This window comes from Callithrix jacchus, chromosome 12 (genome assembly GCF_049354715.1).
Source record: "Callithrix jacchus isolate 240 chromosome 12, calJac240_pri, whole genome shotgun sequence".
NCBI classification, from domain to species: Eukaryota; Metazoa; Chordata; class Mammalia; order Primates; family Cebidae; genus Callithrix; species Callithrix jacchus.
Genome location: NC_133513.1, coordinates 126,212,703 through 126,230,000, shown reverse-complemented (window position 1 = coordinate 126,230,000; position 17,298 = coordinate 126,212,703). Strand labels below are relative to the sequence as shown.

At 54.7% G+C, this 17,298-nt stretch overlaps 1 protein-coding gene across 36 annotated transcripts in view; it reads left to right on the top strand.

The window, feature by feature from the left end:
• Positions 1-17,298, top strand: part of CFAP46 (cilia and flagella associated protein 46) — a 132,149-nt gene that overhangs the window by 35,480 nt on the left and 79,371 nt on the right. For all 36 annotated transcript variants that reach the window (XR_013525227.1, XR_013525229.1, XR_013525230.1 and 33 more), the window contains exons 20-24: positions 1,775-1,924; positions 2,591-2,698; positions 3,198-3,364; positions 16,428-16,559; positions 16,933-17,095. Coding sequence is in view for 24 of the 36 variants with exons in the window: in XM_054243521.2 (XP_054099496.2) it covers positions 1,775-1,924; positions 2,591-2,698; positions 3,198-3,364; positions 16,428-16,559; positions 16,933-17,095 (720 nt within the window). In the remaining 12 variants the exon portion in view is untranslated. The remainder of the gene's footprint in view (positions 1-1,774; positions 1,925-2,590; positions 2,699-3,197; positions 3,365-16,427; positions 16,560-16,932; positions 17,096-17,298) is intronic.

Below are 17,298 nucleotides of genomic sequence, written 5' to 3'. Positions count from 1 at the left end.
GAGAGGGAGAGAGGGAGAGAGAGAGGGAGAAGGAGAGAGGGAGGGAGGGAGGGAGCGATGGGAGACGGGGGAGAGGGGAGAGAGGAGAGGGGAGGAGAGTGGAGAGGAAGAGAGGCGAGGGGAGAGAGAGTGGTTGTGTGTGTGTGTGTGCGCGTGTGTGCTGAGGGGAGCGGTGGGGGAGGCAGCTGACCCAAGAGGCAGCCCTATAGACCGGGAGGCTGGGGGCCGAGGTTCTGAAGGCTCCTGGAAAGGCCCTGGGTTAGCGAACTTCCCTCAGTAGCGGTGACAGATGTGAGAACAATTTAGGAAGTAAAACATCAGGGGCCCCCACTGCTGGGAAATAAGGTGAGGGCTGGAGAGAGCAAAGCAAGACACGTGGGTGGGCGTGGAGCCTCCCCTTGGGTCTCAGGTGGCTCCTCCAGGTGGAGAGCAGAGTGGAAATAGAAGAAGCGTTGGATTGGAACAGCGAGAAACAGGGACCGAGCCACCCACACGTCCCTGTAGCCACTCCAGTAAAATGCAGCAGACCGTGTGTGGAGCGATGCTGGCAGCCCAGCGTGTCATTTCTCCCATGGAATTTGGATTTTGTTTTAGTCCCGTAGGAAGGAAAGAAACAGTGTCCTTGCTGCCGGATGCTGAAGTGCTTGCTGACCCATCGCTCATTTCTAACTCAGAAGAACTGCTTAAAACTGGGAGAAAGCCCATTTCCTAATGAGTCAAGGGGGTCTGTCAGGAACCTCACATCGCCTGAGTGTGGAGCAGCCACAGTGGGGCCAGGACAGGGAGGCCTTGAGCGTCCCCAGCAGGGCACAGGCGCCCGTCCCCGCCCTTGCAGGAAGCTTTCGTGCTAAAGCTCATCCTGCGTAATGATTTCTGGACCCTGGATAAACCGTGGGCCAGAGAGTCTCGAGCCTGCAGCACGGCGCTCACGGTCAGCGCTCACAGTCAGCTGCGCCAGGCCAGAGCCAGAGTGGAGAGGGCCCTGGTGCTGCCGGCTCCCAATGGGGATGGCTGGCCCTGGGCAGTCATCCTGTAGCCTGTAGCACCAGCTGGGCATCAGATGCAGGTTCTGAGAAGGGACAAGGGGCCGGCCCCAGGGGCCTTTCGGGGTCAGAATGGAGGCTGCCCAGGGGCCTGCAGGGGTCGGGCTGGAGGCTGCAGAAGGGAGGGTGCTGTGGACGGCTTGGGCAGCTGTCTGTGGGGCTGAACCTGCTGCGGTCCCAGGAGGCAGCTGGTGGGTGCAGAGGAGCTTCCTCGTGGATGTGATGATGGCCGGATGCAGATGCTGAGAGGAAGCCCTGGCACTGGCCTGGCAATTCACTCCGGAAGCATGGAGTGAATGGCAGAGTGCGAGGAAGAGGCACAGGAAGCCGGCTAGGGTAGCTCCCAAGCCGGGCATCCGCACAGCCCCAGCAGGAGCCAGGTGGCGAAGAGGGGAGTTAGGACTTCCCAAACATTCCGACGGGATGTATTTGTGGAATCTGACACGTGTTTGGAAGTTTATCCAGAAGGAAGGATGCTGCCCAGCAGCTGTCTGAGCTACTGAGGCATTTTGCCTCCCTGTGTGTGCAGTCGCATCCTCGGCGCCCGGGGTTGGGGGCTTCACCTGCTGGGTTTGCCATGCAGCCCCTGGAGGGCCTGAGCCTGAGGTGCTATGGGCCCTTCACAAGCTGGACCAGGGGCTGGGGCCATCATTCTTTTAGTGGTTTGGATGTTGGCTCAGGGTCCCCTGTTGAGAATTCAGGTTTCATGACTAAGAACGCGTCCATCCCAGGTCTGCGAGTTTGCACTGAACCTGACTAATGGGAGCACGCCAGAGGAGACGGTGCCCACCCGCATCCGGCAGCAGCTCCTCGCCACCTGGGTCAAGGCCAAGCAGCTCCTGCAGCAGCAGATCGGGCCACGGCTGGGCACCGAGGAGCAGGTGGGCACCCCCATCGGCATCCGGGCTCCAACCGATGCCCTGGGGACACACATGTCTGAGGCAGCCGGGGTGGTGGGCCCCCGGGACCACTTAGCTCCAGACGGCGCCATCAGGGTGGCCTGGCACTCCCTGATGGGAGCCTCCTCTGCCCACCCATCCACGGCGTCTGTGAGCTGCCGGGCCTCTGGGGGTGCTGCCGTTTCCCAGGGATGAGCGCGCTCTGGGAGGTCCCATGAGCTCCTGGAGAGCTGATGGAGGAGGGGCCTTGAATCCTGGCCAGGAGCGAGGGGTCAGGTGGGGCCCAGGGAGGCAGGGAGGGTCCAGGCATTGACCTGCCTACCCAGGCAGCCACCATGTCAGGCCCACTGGTCCTTCCCTCCCCGGGGGTCACCTGGCCGTCCAACAAGGCTGCCTCACACACGGGGGCTGCACGGCCTTGGGGCTCTTCGTTGTCTGAGAAGATGATGTGTAGTCAACAGTTACAAACATAACCTCAGGTATAAATGCTCCCAATTTCAGGGTCTGATCATGGCCCTTAAACTAATACCTTGCAGTGTTAAATTCAGGCATATTCCAGACGCTGCCCCACAGCGTTATGTTCACACATGTTCCAGACTTTCCCCTGCACCCTTGGGGCTGACACACTCAGGGCATCCTCCCCACCAGGGCACCAACGAGGATGTCAGCTCCATCACCAGAGTCCTTGTTGCCTTGGAAATGTACTCGTGCAACGGGCTGGGCCTCATGGACTTCAGCGTCCCCTCCCTGGCCCAGGTAGGTGTCGCCAGTGGTCCTGGGAGATCAGGGGCAAGGACCCCAAGGCTCTGAGGGTGTTGCCCGAGGTGGGCAGAACTCAGGCCCCAGTGTGCATGCTCGCCCCGCTCTCCCCCGCCTCCCAACAGAGCTGCGCCCTCCACATGCTTCCTTCAGCTTCACACTCGGAGTGCCCCTGTCTCCTGGGGTGAGGCACATGCCGTCTGAGCAGACCCTTCCTGTCCCGCCCCACCCTGAGCCACTCAGTGCAGGTCGGGGGTAGCCAGGTGGCTGCACACATCGTGCTGTGTCCAGGACAGCCTGTGGGATGTGGGAGCCACAGGACGTGAGGGGCTGTCACAGGCATGGACATGGCAGCTCCGCTTTTGTGGACAGCATGCAGTGGCCTCCACAGGCCACGCCTGTTTAGAATCACATGCGCTGCCTGATCGGGGAGTGCAGGCAGTGGGAAGGTCACTGTCGCTCACACGGTGCCCCTTCTCCTGCCGCCCACCGGAAGTTGGTGAAAATGGCTTCGGAGTGCAACTGGTCGGACCCCCTGGTGGAGCTGCAGACCCTGACGCGGCTGACCCACTTCGCCCATGCAGCACGTGACCATGAGACCACCATGGCCTGTGCTCACAAAGCCGCTGAGATGGGCGTCAAGTACCTGAAGATATTTGGTCCGTGAGTAACCTCTCATGACTGGACGAATTCCCCCAACAGGGGCAGGGAGCGTGGGCCTCGGCCACAGTCACAGATCAGGGTACTCCCACCAGGTCCCCAGGCCCAGGCCTGAAAACTTCCTGCGGGCGTCAGCCATGCACACAGGCACCCCTGCCTGCCAGCCCCTGCTCTCATGGATGAGTCATCAGTGGCCCTGTGGAAAGCTGGGTCAGGAAGGATTCTGAAGTCACATGGGCCTCAGCAGGAGGGTGTGTGGCCGACTGGCCATGTGTGCATGGCAGACACAGAAGGGATCTCAGCCCATTCAGAGGCTGAGACAAAGGGCCACAGATGGGGGGGCTTCAACCCTAGGTGGTTCCCACTCACAGTTCCAGAAGCTGGAAGTCCCGTCGAGGTGCGGCAGGTTCGGTGTCTGCAGAGGGCCCCTTCCTGGCTCACAGATGGTGCTTCCTGCTGTGTCCTCACATGGTGGAAGGGGCAGGGAACTCTCTGGGGTCCCTTACAAAAAGACCAGCACCATGGGGTGAGCACTTTTCAGCATGGGAATTTCGAGGGCACAGACATTCAGCCTGTAGCAGGTAGAAAGTGGCTTCCATCTGCCGTTTCTGACAACATACAGGCTTGTTTGCAGTTATTTTGAATAGACAGGTATACACGCTGATTAAGTTTGGGAATAAATGAGGATGGTTTCAATGAGGGTACATCGCCTCTGGCTCTGGCTCCTCACCTCCCGACTCAGCCGCCCACCACACCCACCGCCGGCACAGCCGGACGCAGAACGTTTCATTCTGCCCTTGAATTTTCACGGTTCTCACTTTCAGTAGCTAATTCTGATCCATCCAGTTCAGCAATTGTTACCGTCCCTAGTGTTTTTCCGATATTTGAAAATGAGGCTGTTGTCCATGTGTTACTATTGTAAATATTCCTGTGGTGAAGGCTGTTGTTCGTGTGTTGCTGTTGTAATTATTCCTGCAGTGCAGGCTGTTGTCCATGCATTGCTGTTGTAGATATTCCTGCAGTGAAGGCTGTTGTCCATGCGTTGCTGTTGTAAATGTTCCTGCAGTGCAGGCTGTTGTCCATGCGTTGCTGCTGTAGATATTCCTGCATTGAAGGCTGTTGTCCATGCATTGCTGTTGTAATTATTCCTGCAGTGCAGGCTGTTGTCCATGCGTTGCTGTTGTAATTATTCCTGCAGTGCAGGCTGTTGTCCATGCGTTGCTGCTGTAGATATTCCTGCATTGAAGGCTGTTGTCCATGCGTTGCTGCTGTAGATATTCCTGCATTGAAGGCTGTTGTCCATGCGTTGCTGTTGTAATTATTCCTGCAGTGCAGGCTGTTGTCCATGCGTTGCTGTTGTAAATATTCGTGCAGTGCAGGCTGTTGTCCATGCGTTGCTGTTGAAAGTATTCCTGCAGTGCAGGCTGTTGTCCATGTGTTGCTGTTGTAATTATTCCTGCAGTGCAGGCTGTTGTCCATGCGTTGCTGTTGTAAGTATTCCTGCAGTGCAGGCTGTTGTCCATGCGTTGCTGTTGTAATTATTCCTGCAGTGAAGGCTGTTGTCCATGCGTTGCTGCTGTAGATATTCCTGCAGTGAAGGCTGTTGTCCATGCGTTGCTGTTGTAAATGTTCCTGCAGTAAAGGCTGTTGTCCATGCGTTGCTGTTGTAAGTATTCCTGCAGTGCAGGCTGTTGTCCATGTGTTGCTGCTGTAGATATTCCTGCAGTGAAGGCTGTTGTCCATGCGTTGCTGTTGTAAATGTTCCTGCAGTGAAGGCTGTTGTCCATGCGTTGCTGTTGTAAATATTCCTGCAGTGCAGGCTGTTGTCTATGCGTTGCTGTTGTAATTATTCCTGCAGTGAAGGCTGTTGTCCATGCGTTGCTGCTGTAGATATTCCTGCAGTGCAGGCTGTTGTCCATGCGTTGCTGCTGTAGATATTCCTGCAGTGAAGGCTGTTGTCCATGCGTTGCTGCTGTAGATATTCCTGCAGTGAAGGCTGTTGTCCATGCGTTGCTGCTGTAGATATTCCTGCAGTGAAGGCTGTTGTCCATGCGTTGCTGTTGTAATTATTCGTGCAGTGAAGGCTGTTGTCCATGCGTTGCTGCTGTAGATATTCCTGCAGTGCAGGCTGTTGTCCATGCCTTGCTGCTGTAGATATTCCTGCAGTGAAGGCTGTTGTCTATGCGTTGCTGCTGTAGATATTCCTGCAGTGCAGGCTGTTGTCCATGCGTTGCTGCTGTAGATATTCCTGCAGTGAAGGCTGTTGTCCATGCGTTGCTGCTGTAGATATTCCTGCAGTGAAGGCTGTTGTCCATGCGTTGCTGTTGTAATTATTCGTGCAGTGAAGGCTGTTGTCCATGCGTTGCTGTTGTAATTATTCGTGCAGTGAAGGCTGTTGTCCATGCGTTGCTGCTGTAGATATTCCTGCAGTGCAGGCTGTTGTCCATGCCTTGCTGCTGTAGATATTCCTGCAGTGAAGGCTGTTGTCTATGCGTTGCTGCTGTAGATATTCCTGCAGTGCAGGCTGTTGTCCATGCGTTGCTGCTGTAGATATTCCTGCAGTGAAGGCTGTTGTCCATGCGTTGCTGCTGTAGATATTCCTGCAGTGAAGGCTGTTGTCCATGCGTTGCTGCTGTAGATATTCCTGCAGTGCAGGCTGTTGTCCATGCGTTGCTGCTGTAGATATTCCTGCAGTGAAGGCTGTTGTCCATGCGTTCCTGCTGTAGATATTCCTGCAGTGAAGGCTGTTGTCCATGCGTTGCTGTTGTAATTATTCGTGCAGTGAAGGCTGTTGTCCATGCGTTGCTGCTGTAGATATTCCTGCAGTGAAGGCTGTTGTCCATGCGTTGCTGTTGTAAGTATTCCTGCAGTGCAGGCTGTTGTCCATGCGTTGCTGCTGTAGATATTCCTGCAGTGAAGGCTGTTGTTTATACGTTGCTGTTGTAATTATTCGTACAGTGGACACTGTTTTCCTTGAGATTCTTTTTGGCTAATTTTCTGGGTCTCATTATCCTGGAAGATGAAATTGCTGACCCAACGGCTGTAAAGTTGTTCCCTGTTGCCAAATGGCCAGTGTGGGCAGCTCCTGCCACAGCCAAGGAGCACCCCATGCCCCAACCCTATCTTCCCACAGCTCTGCCCACAGGGATGGCTCCACAGCCTGTGTTGGCCACACCTGTGGGGATGTGGGGCCAACATAGGAACATGCCAAGACATGTTTTATGGCAGCAATTTCCATGTGTCCACGGTCTCCTGGGTGCTCAGGGGCACAACCAGGCCCATGCTCAGGATCAACGCATCACACACCAGGCCCATTCACCATTCACTCTTCTCAGTGCTCAGGACGGGGCACCACACGCCAGGCCCCATTCACTCTTCTCCGTGCCCAGGACGGGGCACCACACGCCAGGCCCCATTCACTCTTCTCAGTGCCCAGTATGGGGCAGCACACACCAGGCCCATTCACCATTCACTCTTCTCAGTGCTCAGGACGGGGCACCACACGCCAGGCCCCATTCACTCTTCTCAGTGTCCAGTATGGGGCAGCACACACCAGGCCCATTCACCATTCACTCTTCTCCGTGCCCAGGATGGGGCAGCACACGCCAGGCCCCATTCGCTCTTCTCAGTGCCCAGGACGGGGCAGCACACGCCAGGCCCCGTTCACTCTTCTCAGTGCCCAGGACGGGGCAGCACACGCCAGGCCCCGTTCACTCTTCTCAGTGCCCAGGACGGGGCACCACACGCCAGGCCCCGTTCACTCTTCTCAGTGCCCAGGACGGGACACCACACGCCAGGCCCTGTTCACTCTTCTCAGTGCCCAGGATGGGGCACCACACGCCAGGCCCGTCCACTCTTCTCCGTGCCCAGGACAGGACACCACACGCCAGGCCCCGTTCACTCTTCTCAGTTGGTAGGCATTGCTATTCTGAGGCTCCAGAGCAGGAAACAGGCAGGCAGAGGCCCACTTGTTCCTGAGGCCACCCAGCTGGGGTGAGTGGCAGAGCTGGGACTGGACCCAGGCGACTGGCTGTCAGCGCCGCCTTCGTAGGGGTGAGGCTGTGAGTACTCGGGAGGCTGTGGGCTGTGCGGAGAGCCGTGCACCTGGGACCCGGCCCTGCCGGCCTGGCACCTCTCAGCTTGGTGCCCCATGCTCACCAGGGGGCTGGAGGGAGAGCGTGGAAGCAAAGGGCCAGAGCAGAGCCCAGTCCCACGGTTTTCTCTCTCCCAACACTGAGGGGCTTTTCGTTGTGACTTTCTCTGAAACAGCGTGGACAGGATTCGTTCTCTTTGGCATCCCTCTGTCAGAGGCTAGAGGTTGCGTTTTCCTGCAGTCCGTAATAAAATCAGTTTGCTTCTGTAAGGAAGACTCAGCTGCTCTGAGGTTCCTGCCTGGCGACCCCGACCCCTGAGCTCGACGGCAGCATGTTAACTGCACCCTCGGGAGGAGCGGAGGCTCCTCAGGCCTTGGAGAAGTCCCTTCAGCTGTAACGAGACCAAATCACAGAAATGGAAAGTTACTCTGGATGAAACAGTTTATGTGAGGATCCGAAGAGAACATTTCAGACAAAAACACCATGAAGAGACTTGAGGGGATGCGGTGTTTACAGACTGAAAACAGAGGCACAGTTGGGGCCAGAAACCCTTGAAAATTAATCAACTCCAGAGGTAATTCCTGGAGTTGAAAGAAAATTAAGTGAAGGGTTAGAAGATAAAACCGAGGAAATGTCTCAGAGAACAGGCGAAAAAGGACAGAGATAGAAAATGTGAGAGAAGAGCCGCGTACAGGATGAGTACAGGAAGGAGGTTGAACGTGACCCACAGGCTGAGCGCCCCTTACCCAAGATGCTGAGGCCAGACTGCGTGGATTTCGGATTCGGGGGTTTGGAATGTTCCGGGGGTTTGGAATGTTCTGTGGGATTTGGAATTTTCCGGGGGGGGGGGCGGTTTGGAATATTCACATTTTGGTCCTAGCTCAGAGTCCCTACTTCAAAATCTGAAATCCTCCAAGGAGCGTCATGTCAGGGCTCAAAAAGTGTCAGGTTTTGGAGCATTTGGGATTTCGGATTTTCAGATGAAGCTGCTCTGCCTGTATTGGATTCCAGAAAGAATGAAGGCACTGGAGGAGGGAACTGAAGGAAGCGGGACCAGGGCAGAGTTTCCCGAGTGAAGGACAAGAGTGCTGGCTCCTGGTTGGCCCCTAGACCCACCCCAGGGTGGCCAGCAAGAATCGGAGAGCTCCCATCCATCACGGGACATCATGGGATACCTCAGATCCCCACTGGCAAAAAGAAGACCCTGAGAGATTGCAAAGGAAGCCGCCTGCAGAGGAGCAGGAAATAGAACTGCCCCAACCTTCTCAGCAGCCGCCACCCTGGCAAAAAGAAAATAGAACATTCCAAGTGGACCTAATTGTCAGCCTCTAATTCGAGCTCACCCAAACTATCAGTCACATGTCAGGTCAAAATAAAGCCATTTTTAGACAAAAGGGGCCCAATGAGTGTACTTCCCATACACCATTTTTAGAAAGTTTCTTGAGGTTGTGATCCAGAAAAACAAGGAAGTAAACTGCCTCCCCCAGAGAGAGACACAGAGACAGAGAGAGAGAGACAGACAGAGAGACAGAGAGAGAGACAGAGAAAGAGAGACAGAGAGAGAGACACAGAGAGAGAGACACACAGACAGAGAGACAGACAGAGACAGAGAGAGATAAAGAGAGACAGAGAGACAAAGAGAGTAACAGAGAGAGACATAGAGGCAGAGAGAGACAGAAAGACAGAGAGAGAGAGAGGGAGAGAGAGAGGTGGGATGCTGAAATAACAGATTCATCCCAGAGAAGCAGTCAAGAGCTGTCCCTAGATGGACGCTGCAGAGAGAGCCCCTGACCTGCACTGGGCAGCTCAGGAGGACCCTGGGAGGGTGGGGAAACTGACTCCCCAGTATGACGGGTGAGGAACTGTCCAGCAGGGTGGAACAGTTAGAGACTCCAGGAAACCAAGTCATTTACAGCTGGAATCTCCAGTGAGAAACATGGTGTTCATCAGTATTCCACCTTTAGGACTAACTTGTTGACAAAGAAGCATTTTGACAAAAGGAAGGGATGGATTTTGGCAATGCAAAAGTGAAGGAAAGCACAGGTAACATACGTTAGTGGGGTAGGAAGGACAAGCTGAGGAGTGTGGGTGCTGCGGCCCTCACCTGGGAACGTGAGTCACCAGGGCCACATGGGGACCAGAAGATGAGAGGCTGGCGTGACACTGTAGGTGCTGAGGTGATAGGTGGGGAACGAGTGTCCTGTGGCCACTGGACATGCGAGTCTTTTGGAAGGGGCTGCAGGGGTCTGAGCTGAACTGCACTCATCCCTGTGAGCAGCCTGTAGGTTTTGTTTAAAATGGGTGCACAGGGAAGCCAAGGTGGAAGCCTGGCGTTTAGAGGGGCGCAGAGACCTGGGGCAGACAGAGGGCAGACCTGGAATCTGCTCCTTTTCAGGAGCAGGGCTGCAAGCAGGCAGGGGTGGTACTGTCTTACCCACAGGCAGGCACCACTCGGTCATTCAAAAATTACTTCTGGCTAGTGTGGTGGCTCACACCTGTAATCCCAGCACTTTGGGAGGCTGAGGCAGGAGGATCGCTTGAAGCCAGGAGTTTGAGACCAGCCTGGGCAACATGGCGAAACCCCATCTCTACAACAAAAATCCAAAAATTAGCCAGGCGTGGTGGTGTGCGCCTGTGGCTCCAGCCACTTGGGGGACTGAGGTGGGGGGATTGCTTGAGCCCGGGAGGTTGAGGCTGCAGGAAGCCGTGATGGCGCCACACGGAGGATGTGGGAGCTGGGAGCGCTGGCCGTGCCACTGCTGTGTAAATGGGCTTCAAAATCCACTCTGCTGTTAAGTGAGCTAAAACTACATTTTTACATATGGTAATGAAAGGGAAAGGTCATATGAGATGGGAAAAACGGCTTCCACGCTGGGACTTCTGGAAAGTCATTTGTGGACTGTCGCTGTCCTCTAGTGGCCCTTGCTGTCACTGCGCTCAGGAGACAGAGGCCCCGGGATGATGGGTCCCCTTGCTGGTCACTGTCGGAGCCACGGGCCCTTCCTCAACCCAGCAGGGTCCGTGCACACAGCCAGCAGATGACCAGCCTTTGTAAGAGATCCTTTAGAAAGTTTACACATATTTCAGTTCTTCATTCTAATTTCTTTCCAGTTTGAAAATCGCATAGAAACTCTAGCACGGAATGTGTCGCAGAGTAGCTCTTACGACAGCATTTTTCACCAATAGCAGAACGGCTTTCAGTGCTCGGTGAAGGTGGAGCAGTCATTTCATACTCTCCACTGTGACTGTGCAGCCCAAGTCCGTTTCGCATTTGTGCTGTGTATGTAAAGGAATGTGTATTAATGAGAAGTTCGTGTAGATTCTTAAAACAGACACAAACTGGGGTAGGAACAATAATCTGAGTGTCACTTGGACCTCACAGCTTTGCTCAGCATGTTTGTTTCATGTAGTCACCAGTATTGGTTTTATATGTATTTCTACGTTATATATTTATTGTGTATAATATGTTTAATGTTACTAATAATATATATTTGAAAGTCACCTAGTTCCGGCCTTGAAAGTGTAATGGGTGACATGCTCTTGCACTGTGAAGATATACGTGAGACAGTGGTCTTAGCCATCGAGCCACAGGCGGTGAGGCAGCGGCTCCTCCAAGAAGGGAGTGTCGGGAGCGGGCTCCGCGTTCTGCCCGAGGGAGCTTCTCACGCTGCAGCCCTGGGGAGCGCGTCCCAGATGGAAGAGTCGTGGGGGAGACGGTGGTCAGGGCTTGGGTCTGCAGCAGCTGAGGTGTCTGGGATGTGACGCGGGAAGGTGGGATAGGGCCTCGTTCCGTGGAGCCACCTGTGAGTCTGTGGCCGGGCGCGGTGGCTCAGCCTGTAACCCCAGCACTGTGGGAGGCCGAGGCGGGCGGATCATGCCTGTAACCCCAGCACTGTGGGAGGCCGGGCGCGGTAGCTCAGCCTGTAACCCCAGCACTGTGGGAGGCCGAGGCGGGTGGATCACAAGGTCAAGAGATCGAGACCATCCTGGTCAACATGGTGAAACTCCGTCTCTACTAAAAATACAAAAAATTAGCTGGGCATGGTGGTGCGTGCCTGTAATCCCAGCTACTCGGGAGGCTGAGGCAGGAGAATTGCCTGAACCCAGGAGGCGGAGGTTGCGGTGAGCCGAGATCGCGCCATTGCACTCCAGCCTGGGTAACAAGAGCAAAACTCCGTCTCAAAACAAACAAACAAACAAACAAACTGGCAGACAAGGGGCTGAAAAGAGCTGCTGTCAGTACAGTCACGGATTTTCAGTGGACATACCTAGTGTACAGACGGGAATCTAAATAAAGAATGGAACCTTCATAAAATAACTGAGTGGAATTCCTAGAAATGAAAAATAAAGGGTCTGAAATGGAAACGCCACTGGACGGCTTAACATGAGGCTGGACACTGAAGAAGAATGATCCGTAAGTTGGAATGCAGGCCAGCAGATGATGAAAAGTGGGGAGAAAAACTGAGAGACGAAATGAACAGAGCTTTCACCCTGTGACCTGCGGGGCCGTGGCAGGGCTCTGCCCTGAGTGTACCCGGAGTCTCGGGAGGACAGAGGCAGGAGTGGGAGGACAAAATGCACACATCTGAAAACACAATGGCTGAAACTTTCACAAGCTGAATTAAAAATATCAGCCTGGAGACCCAAGGCTGTCAGGGAACCCCAAATGGGATAAACACAAAGAAAACCACTCCTGGCCCCGTTGCAGGGAGTTGTGGTCACATTGCTGAAGACCAAAGACCAGGAAAACATCCTGGAAAGAATTTGGAGCGGGGATGGATGTGCTGCATGTGGAAAAACCAGGGCAGGAATTGCTGCTGGCTTTGCATCCTAAGCGAGCAGGATGGTTTTTAAGCGTGAAAACTGAAAACCTGTCAATCTAGAACTCTGTATTCACCAGCAACAGTCCCCATGAATGAAGACAGAATCAAGACATTTCAAGATTAATAAAAGCTCACAGGATTCATTCCCAGCAGCTCCTTAGAAGAGGAGGTGCTAGAGGAGATGAAAACACCAAAAATGGTAAATTTGGGGGTAAACATAAAAAGACGTTTTTCCCTTTCAGTTCTGAAGTCCTTCAAGAAACATTTGATGTTTTAAAGCAAAACTAACATCCTGTTGTGGGATTTTTCATAAATGTGGCAGCAAGATACAGGGCAGTGGAAGTTCACAGGATGGGCTGAGCGTGAATTCGAGGGCCCTCGCGCCGCACGTGACCTGGAGTGGGACACGCGCGTACAGCTGTGTTTGGGGAAGGATGCAGGCCTCAGTCCCTAGAGCAAGGGCTAAGAAGTGGAATAAAGCAAAGAGATGTAGCAAAGACCTAATAGAGGATATTAGTGGGGATACTGAAAAATGCTCAGTTCATTCAAAAAAAAGAGAGGAAAGGAACAAAGAACATGGAAGTCAAAAGAAAAGCAAAGAGCAAATGGTGGGTTTGATGCGGCCACGGCAGTGGTTCCACTAAATGTAAATGAACCAGCATGGCAGTAAAAATGCCACAGTTTATCCTGTAGCAGTTTATCTCACAGACTGCAGGAGCGACACTCAGTGATGAGCTGTGTACAGGACACCTGCAGAGTTTATCCTCAGACTGCAGGAGCGACACCCAGTGAGGAGCTGTGTACAGGACACCTGCAGAGTTTATCTCACAGACTGCAGGAGTGACACCCAGTGATGAGCTGTGTACAGGACACCTGCAGAGTTTATCTCACAGACTGTAGGAGTGACACCCAGTGATGAGCTGTGTACAGGACACCTGCAGAGTTTATCCTCAGACTGCAGGAGCGACACCCAGTGAGGAGCTGTGTACAGGACACCTGCAGAGTTTATCTCACAGACTGCAGGAGTGACACCCAGTGATGAACTGTGTACAGGACACCTGCAGAGTTTATCCTCAGACTGTAAGAGCGACACCCAGTGAGGAACTGTGTACAGGACACCTGCAGAGTTTATCCTCAGACTGTAGGAGCGACACCCAAGTGATGAGCTGTGTACAGGACACCTGCAGAGTTTATCCTCAGACTGTAGGAGCGACACCCAGTGAGGAACTGTGTACAGGACACCTGCAGAGTTTATCCTCAGACTGTAGGAGCGACACTCAGTGATGAGCTGTGTACAGGACACCTGCAGCGTTTATCCTCAGACTGTAGGAGCGACACCCAGTGATGAGCTGTGTACAGGACACCTGCAGAGTTTATCCTCAGACTGCAGGAGCGACACTCAGTGATGAGCTGTGTACAGGACACCTGCAGAGTTTATCTCACAGACTGCAGGAGCAACACTCAGTGATGAGCTGTGTACAGGACACCTGCAGAGTTTATCTCACAGACTGTAGGAGCGACACCCAGTGATGAGCTGTGTACAGGACACCTGCAGAGTTTATCTCACAGACTGTAGGAGCGACACCCAGTGATGAGCTGTGTACAGGACACCTGCAGAGTTTATCCTCAGACTGTAGGAGTGACACCCAGTGATGAACTGTGTACAGGACACCTGCAGAGTTTATCTCACAGACTGTAGGAGTGACACTCAGTGATGAGCTGTGTACAGGACACCTACAGAGTTTATCCTCAGACTGCAGGAGCGACACCCAGTGAGGAACTGTGTACAGGACACCTGCAGAGTTTATCTCACAGACTGCAGGAGTGACACCCAGTGATGAACTGTGTACAGGACACCTGCAGAGTTTATCCTCAGACTGTAAGAGCGACACCCAGTGAGGAACTGTGTACAGGACACCTGCAGAGTTTATCCTCAGACTGTAGGAGTGACACCCAAGTGATGAGCTGTGTACAGGACACCTGCAGAGTTTATCCTCAGACTGTAGGAGCGACACCCAGTGAGGAACTGTGTACAGGACACCTGCAGAGTTTATCTCACAGACTGTAAGAGCGACACCCAGTGATGAGCTGTGTACAGGACACCTGCAGAGTTTATCTCACAGACTGTAGGAGCGACCCCCAGTGAGGAACTGTGTACAGGACACCTGCAGAGTTTATCTCACAGACTGTAGGAGTGACACCCAGTGAGGAACTGTGTACAGGACACCTGCAGAGTTTATCTCACAGACTGTAAGAGCGACACCCAGTGATGAGCTGTGTACAGGACACCTGCAGCGTTTATCCTCAGACTGTAGGAGCGACACCCAGTGATGAGCTGTGTACAGGACACCTGCAGCGTTTATCCTCAGACTGTAGGAGCGACACCCAGTGATGAGCTGTGTACAGGACACCTGCAGCGTTTATCCTCAGACTGTAGGAGCGACACCCAGTGAGGAACTGTGTACAGGACACCTGCAGAGTTTATCCTCAGACTGTAGGAGCGACCCCCAGTGAGGAACTGTGTACAGGACACCTGCAGAGTTTATCTCACAGACTGTAGGAGTGACACTCAGTGATGAGCTGTGTACAGGACACCTACAGAGTTTATCCTCAGACTGCAGGAGCGACACCCAGTGAGGAACTGTGTACAGGACACCTGCAGAGTTTATCTGACAGACTGCAGGAGTGACACCCAGTGATGAACTGTGTACAGGACACCTGCAGAGTTTATCCTCATACTGTAAGAGCGACACCCAGTGAGGAACTGTGTACAGGACACCTGCAGAGTTTATCCTCAGACTGTAGGAGCGACACCCAAGTGATGAGCTGTGTACAGGACACCTGCAGAGTTTATCCTCAGACTGTAGGAGCGACACCCAGTGAGGAACTGTGTACAGGACACCTGCAGAGTTTATCTCACAGACTGTAAGAGCGACACCCAGTGATGAGCTGTGTACAGGACACCTGCAGAGTTTATCTCACAGACTGTAGGAGCGACCCCCAGTGAGGAACTGTGTACAGGACACCTGCAGAGTTTATCTCACAGACTGTAGGAGTGACACCCAGTGAGGAACTGTGTACAGGACACCTGCAGAGTTTATCTCACAGACTGTAAGAGCGACACCCAGTGATGAGCTGTGTACAGGACACCTGCAGCGTTTATCCTCAGACTGTAGGAGCGACACCCAGTGATGAGCTGTGTACAGGACACCTGCAGCGTTTATCCTCAGACTGTAGGAGCGACACCCAGTGATGAGCTGTGTACAGGACACCTGCAGCGTTTATCCTCAGACTGTAGGAGCGACACCCAGTGAGGAACTGTGTACAGGACACCTGCAGAGTTTATCTCACAGACTGTAGGAGCGACCCCCAGTGAGGAACTGTGTACAGGACACCTGCAGAGTTTATCCTCAGACTGTAAGAGCGACCCCCAGTGAGGAGCTGTGTACAGGACACCTGCAGTTTATCCCGCAGTCCCAGCCCTGGCAGCCCTGCAGCAGCAACCATCCAGGGACGAGCAGCCGTGGAGCTTATGCTGCTGTGACACCTAGGGGTGTGTGTCCAGCAGAGATCTGTGTGCAGAGTGGACCTTCTCAGGCCAGACTTCCATGAGCACCTGGGCAGCAGAGCCTGGCCGGTTCTGTGGATCTGTTCTGCCAAGCCCCCCAAAAAGTTAAAAATAACAGTCAGTGATTCTGCCGCGTGGTTCTGGGGGCTGACTGCACACAGCCAGTTAGTTTTGGGTTGGGGTCTCTCATGAGGTAACTATGAGAGTCAGCTGGGGCCACAGTCTTGAGGGTCCACTGGCTGGATGTCCCCACAGCCCATACCCACCCTGGCCACGTGGCCCCCACTCTGTGGTTCTGAGAGCATCCCCAGGCGGCTCTCTCCAGTGCTCAGGCCACATGTGGGTGCTCCAGGCCTTAGAAAGCCAGGGGCACTTGCCCTGTGTCCCTGCAGTCTGGCGAGTCCCTGAGGCTGGCTCGGTTTCAGGGAGGGCGGAGCCCTGTGCACGTGTGCTCTGGGCCGGGAGATGCCCCATCTTAGACACCACCTGTGCCAGCCACAGGTCAACAGTGACCCAGGGAGGGAGAGGGGGCCCAGGGTGGGCCACAGTGTCCTCCTCCTCACTGGCCCTGTGTCCTGCAGCGTGGAGTCCCGGCTGGTGGCGGAGATGCTGTGCACGGCCACGGGTATCCAGGGCAGGAGTATCATGGAGAACCTGAAGGGCCAGAAGCAGCTGCGGCTGGTGGCGGCCAAGGCCTTCATGGAGAGTGCCAGGTGTGCAGCTGTGAGGCAGCTGGGGTGGCGCTGTGGGGCCTCAGACCCTCCACCGTTGTGTGGGACCCTGTGCTCACCAAGGTTGTGGCCGTTCTGTGGACCCAAGGGAGGGCACCCACCAGTGGGGGCAAGGTGGACGGCATGGCCAGAGCAGCGCACAGTCTTCAAGGAGGTGTGGTGGCCCCCTCTTGCCCATGTACCCACCTGGGCTCCTACAGCCCGACCTTGGCAGGGGTCTGACCGTGCGCTGCCCAGAAAGGCCCACTGCAGAGGACGCAGCAGTGATACCCAAGTAAGCCACAGGCCCCTCCCGGTCCGGCAGCTCCAGGTGGGCCCAGGCAGAGCTGCCACGTCACGACTTGCCCTCTTTCAGGTTCGGAGGCATCGCGGGCAGCAGTGCCCTGGTGATGCTGGCTGCACGGCACTACTGGAATGCCTGGCTCCCACTCCTGTCCTCGGCCGTCTACAGGAAGAAGGCCCAGGGTGCCCTGCAGAGGCTCATCCGCATCATCAACACAACAGAGGCCAGAAAGCAGGTGCGTCAGGCCTGGAGGGGCTCCCTGGCTCCCACTGCCCTCATGGGCCTCCCACAGGGTGCACCAGTGCCAGCCAAGGAGGGGAGGGGGTGAAGGGGGGTCCTCAGCTCAGCACTGTGGGGGCCCCTGCTGGGCTCAGTGCTCAGCTCTGACCTCCCCCAGCAACACACATGCCCCCAGGGGCTCTCAGCACTGGAGACGCA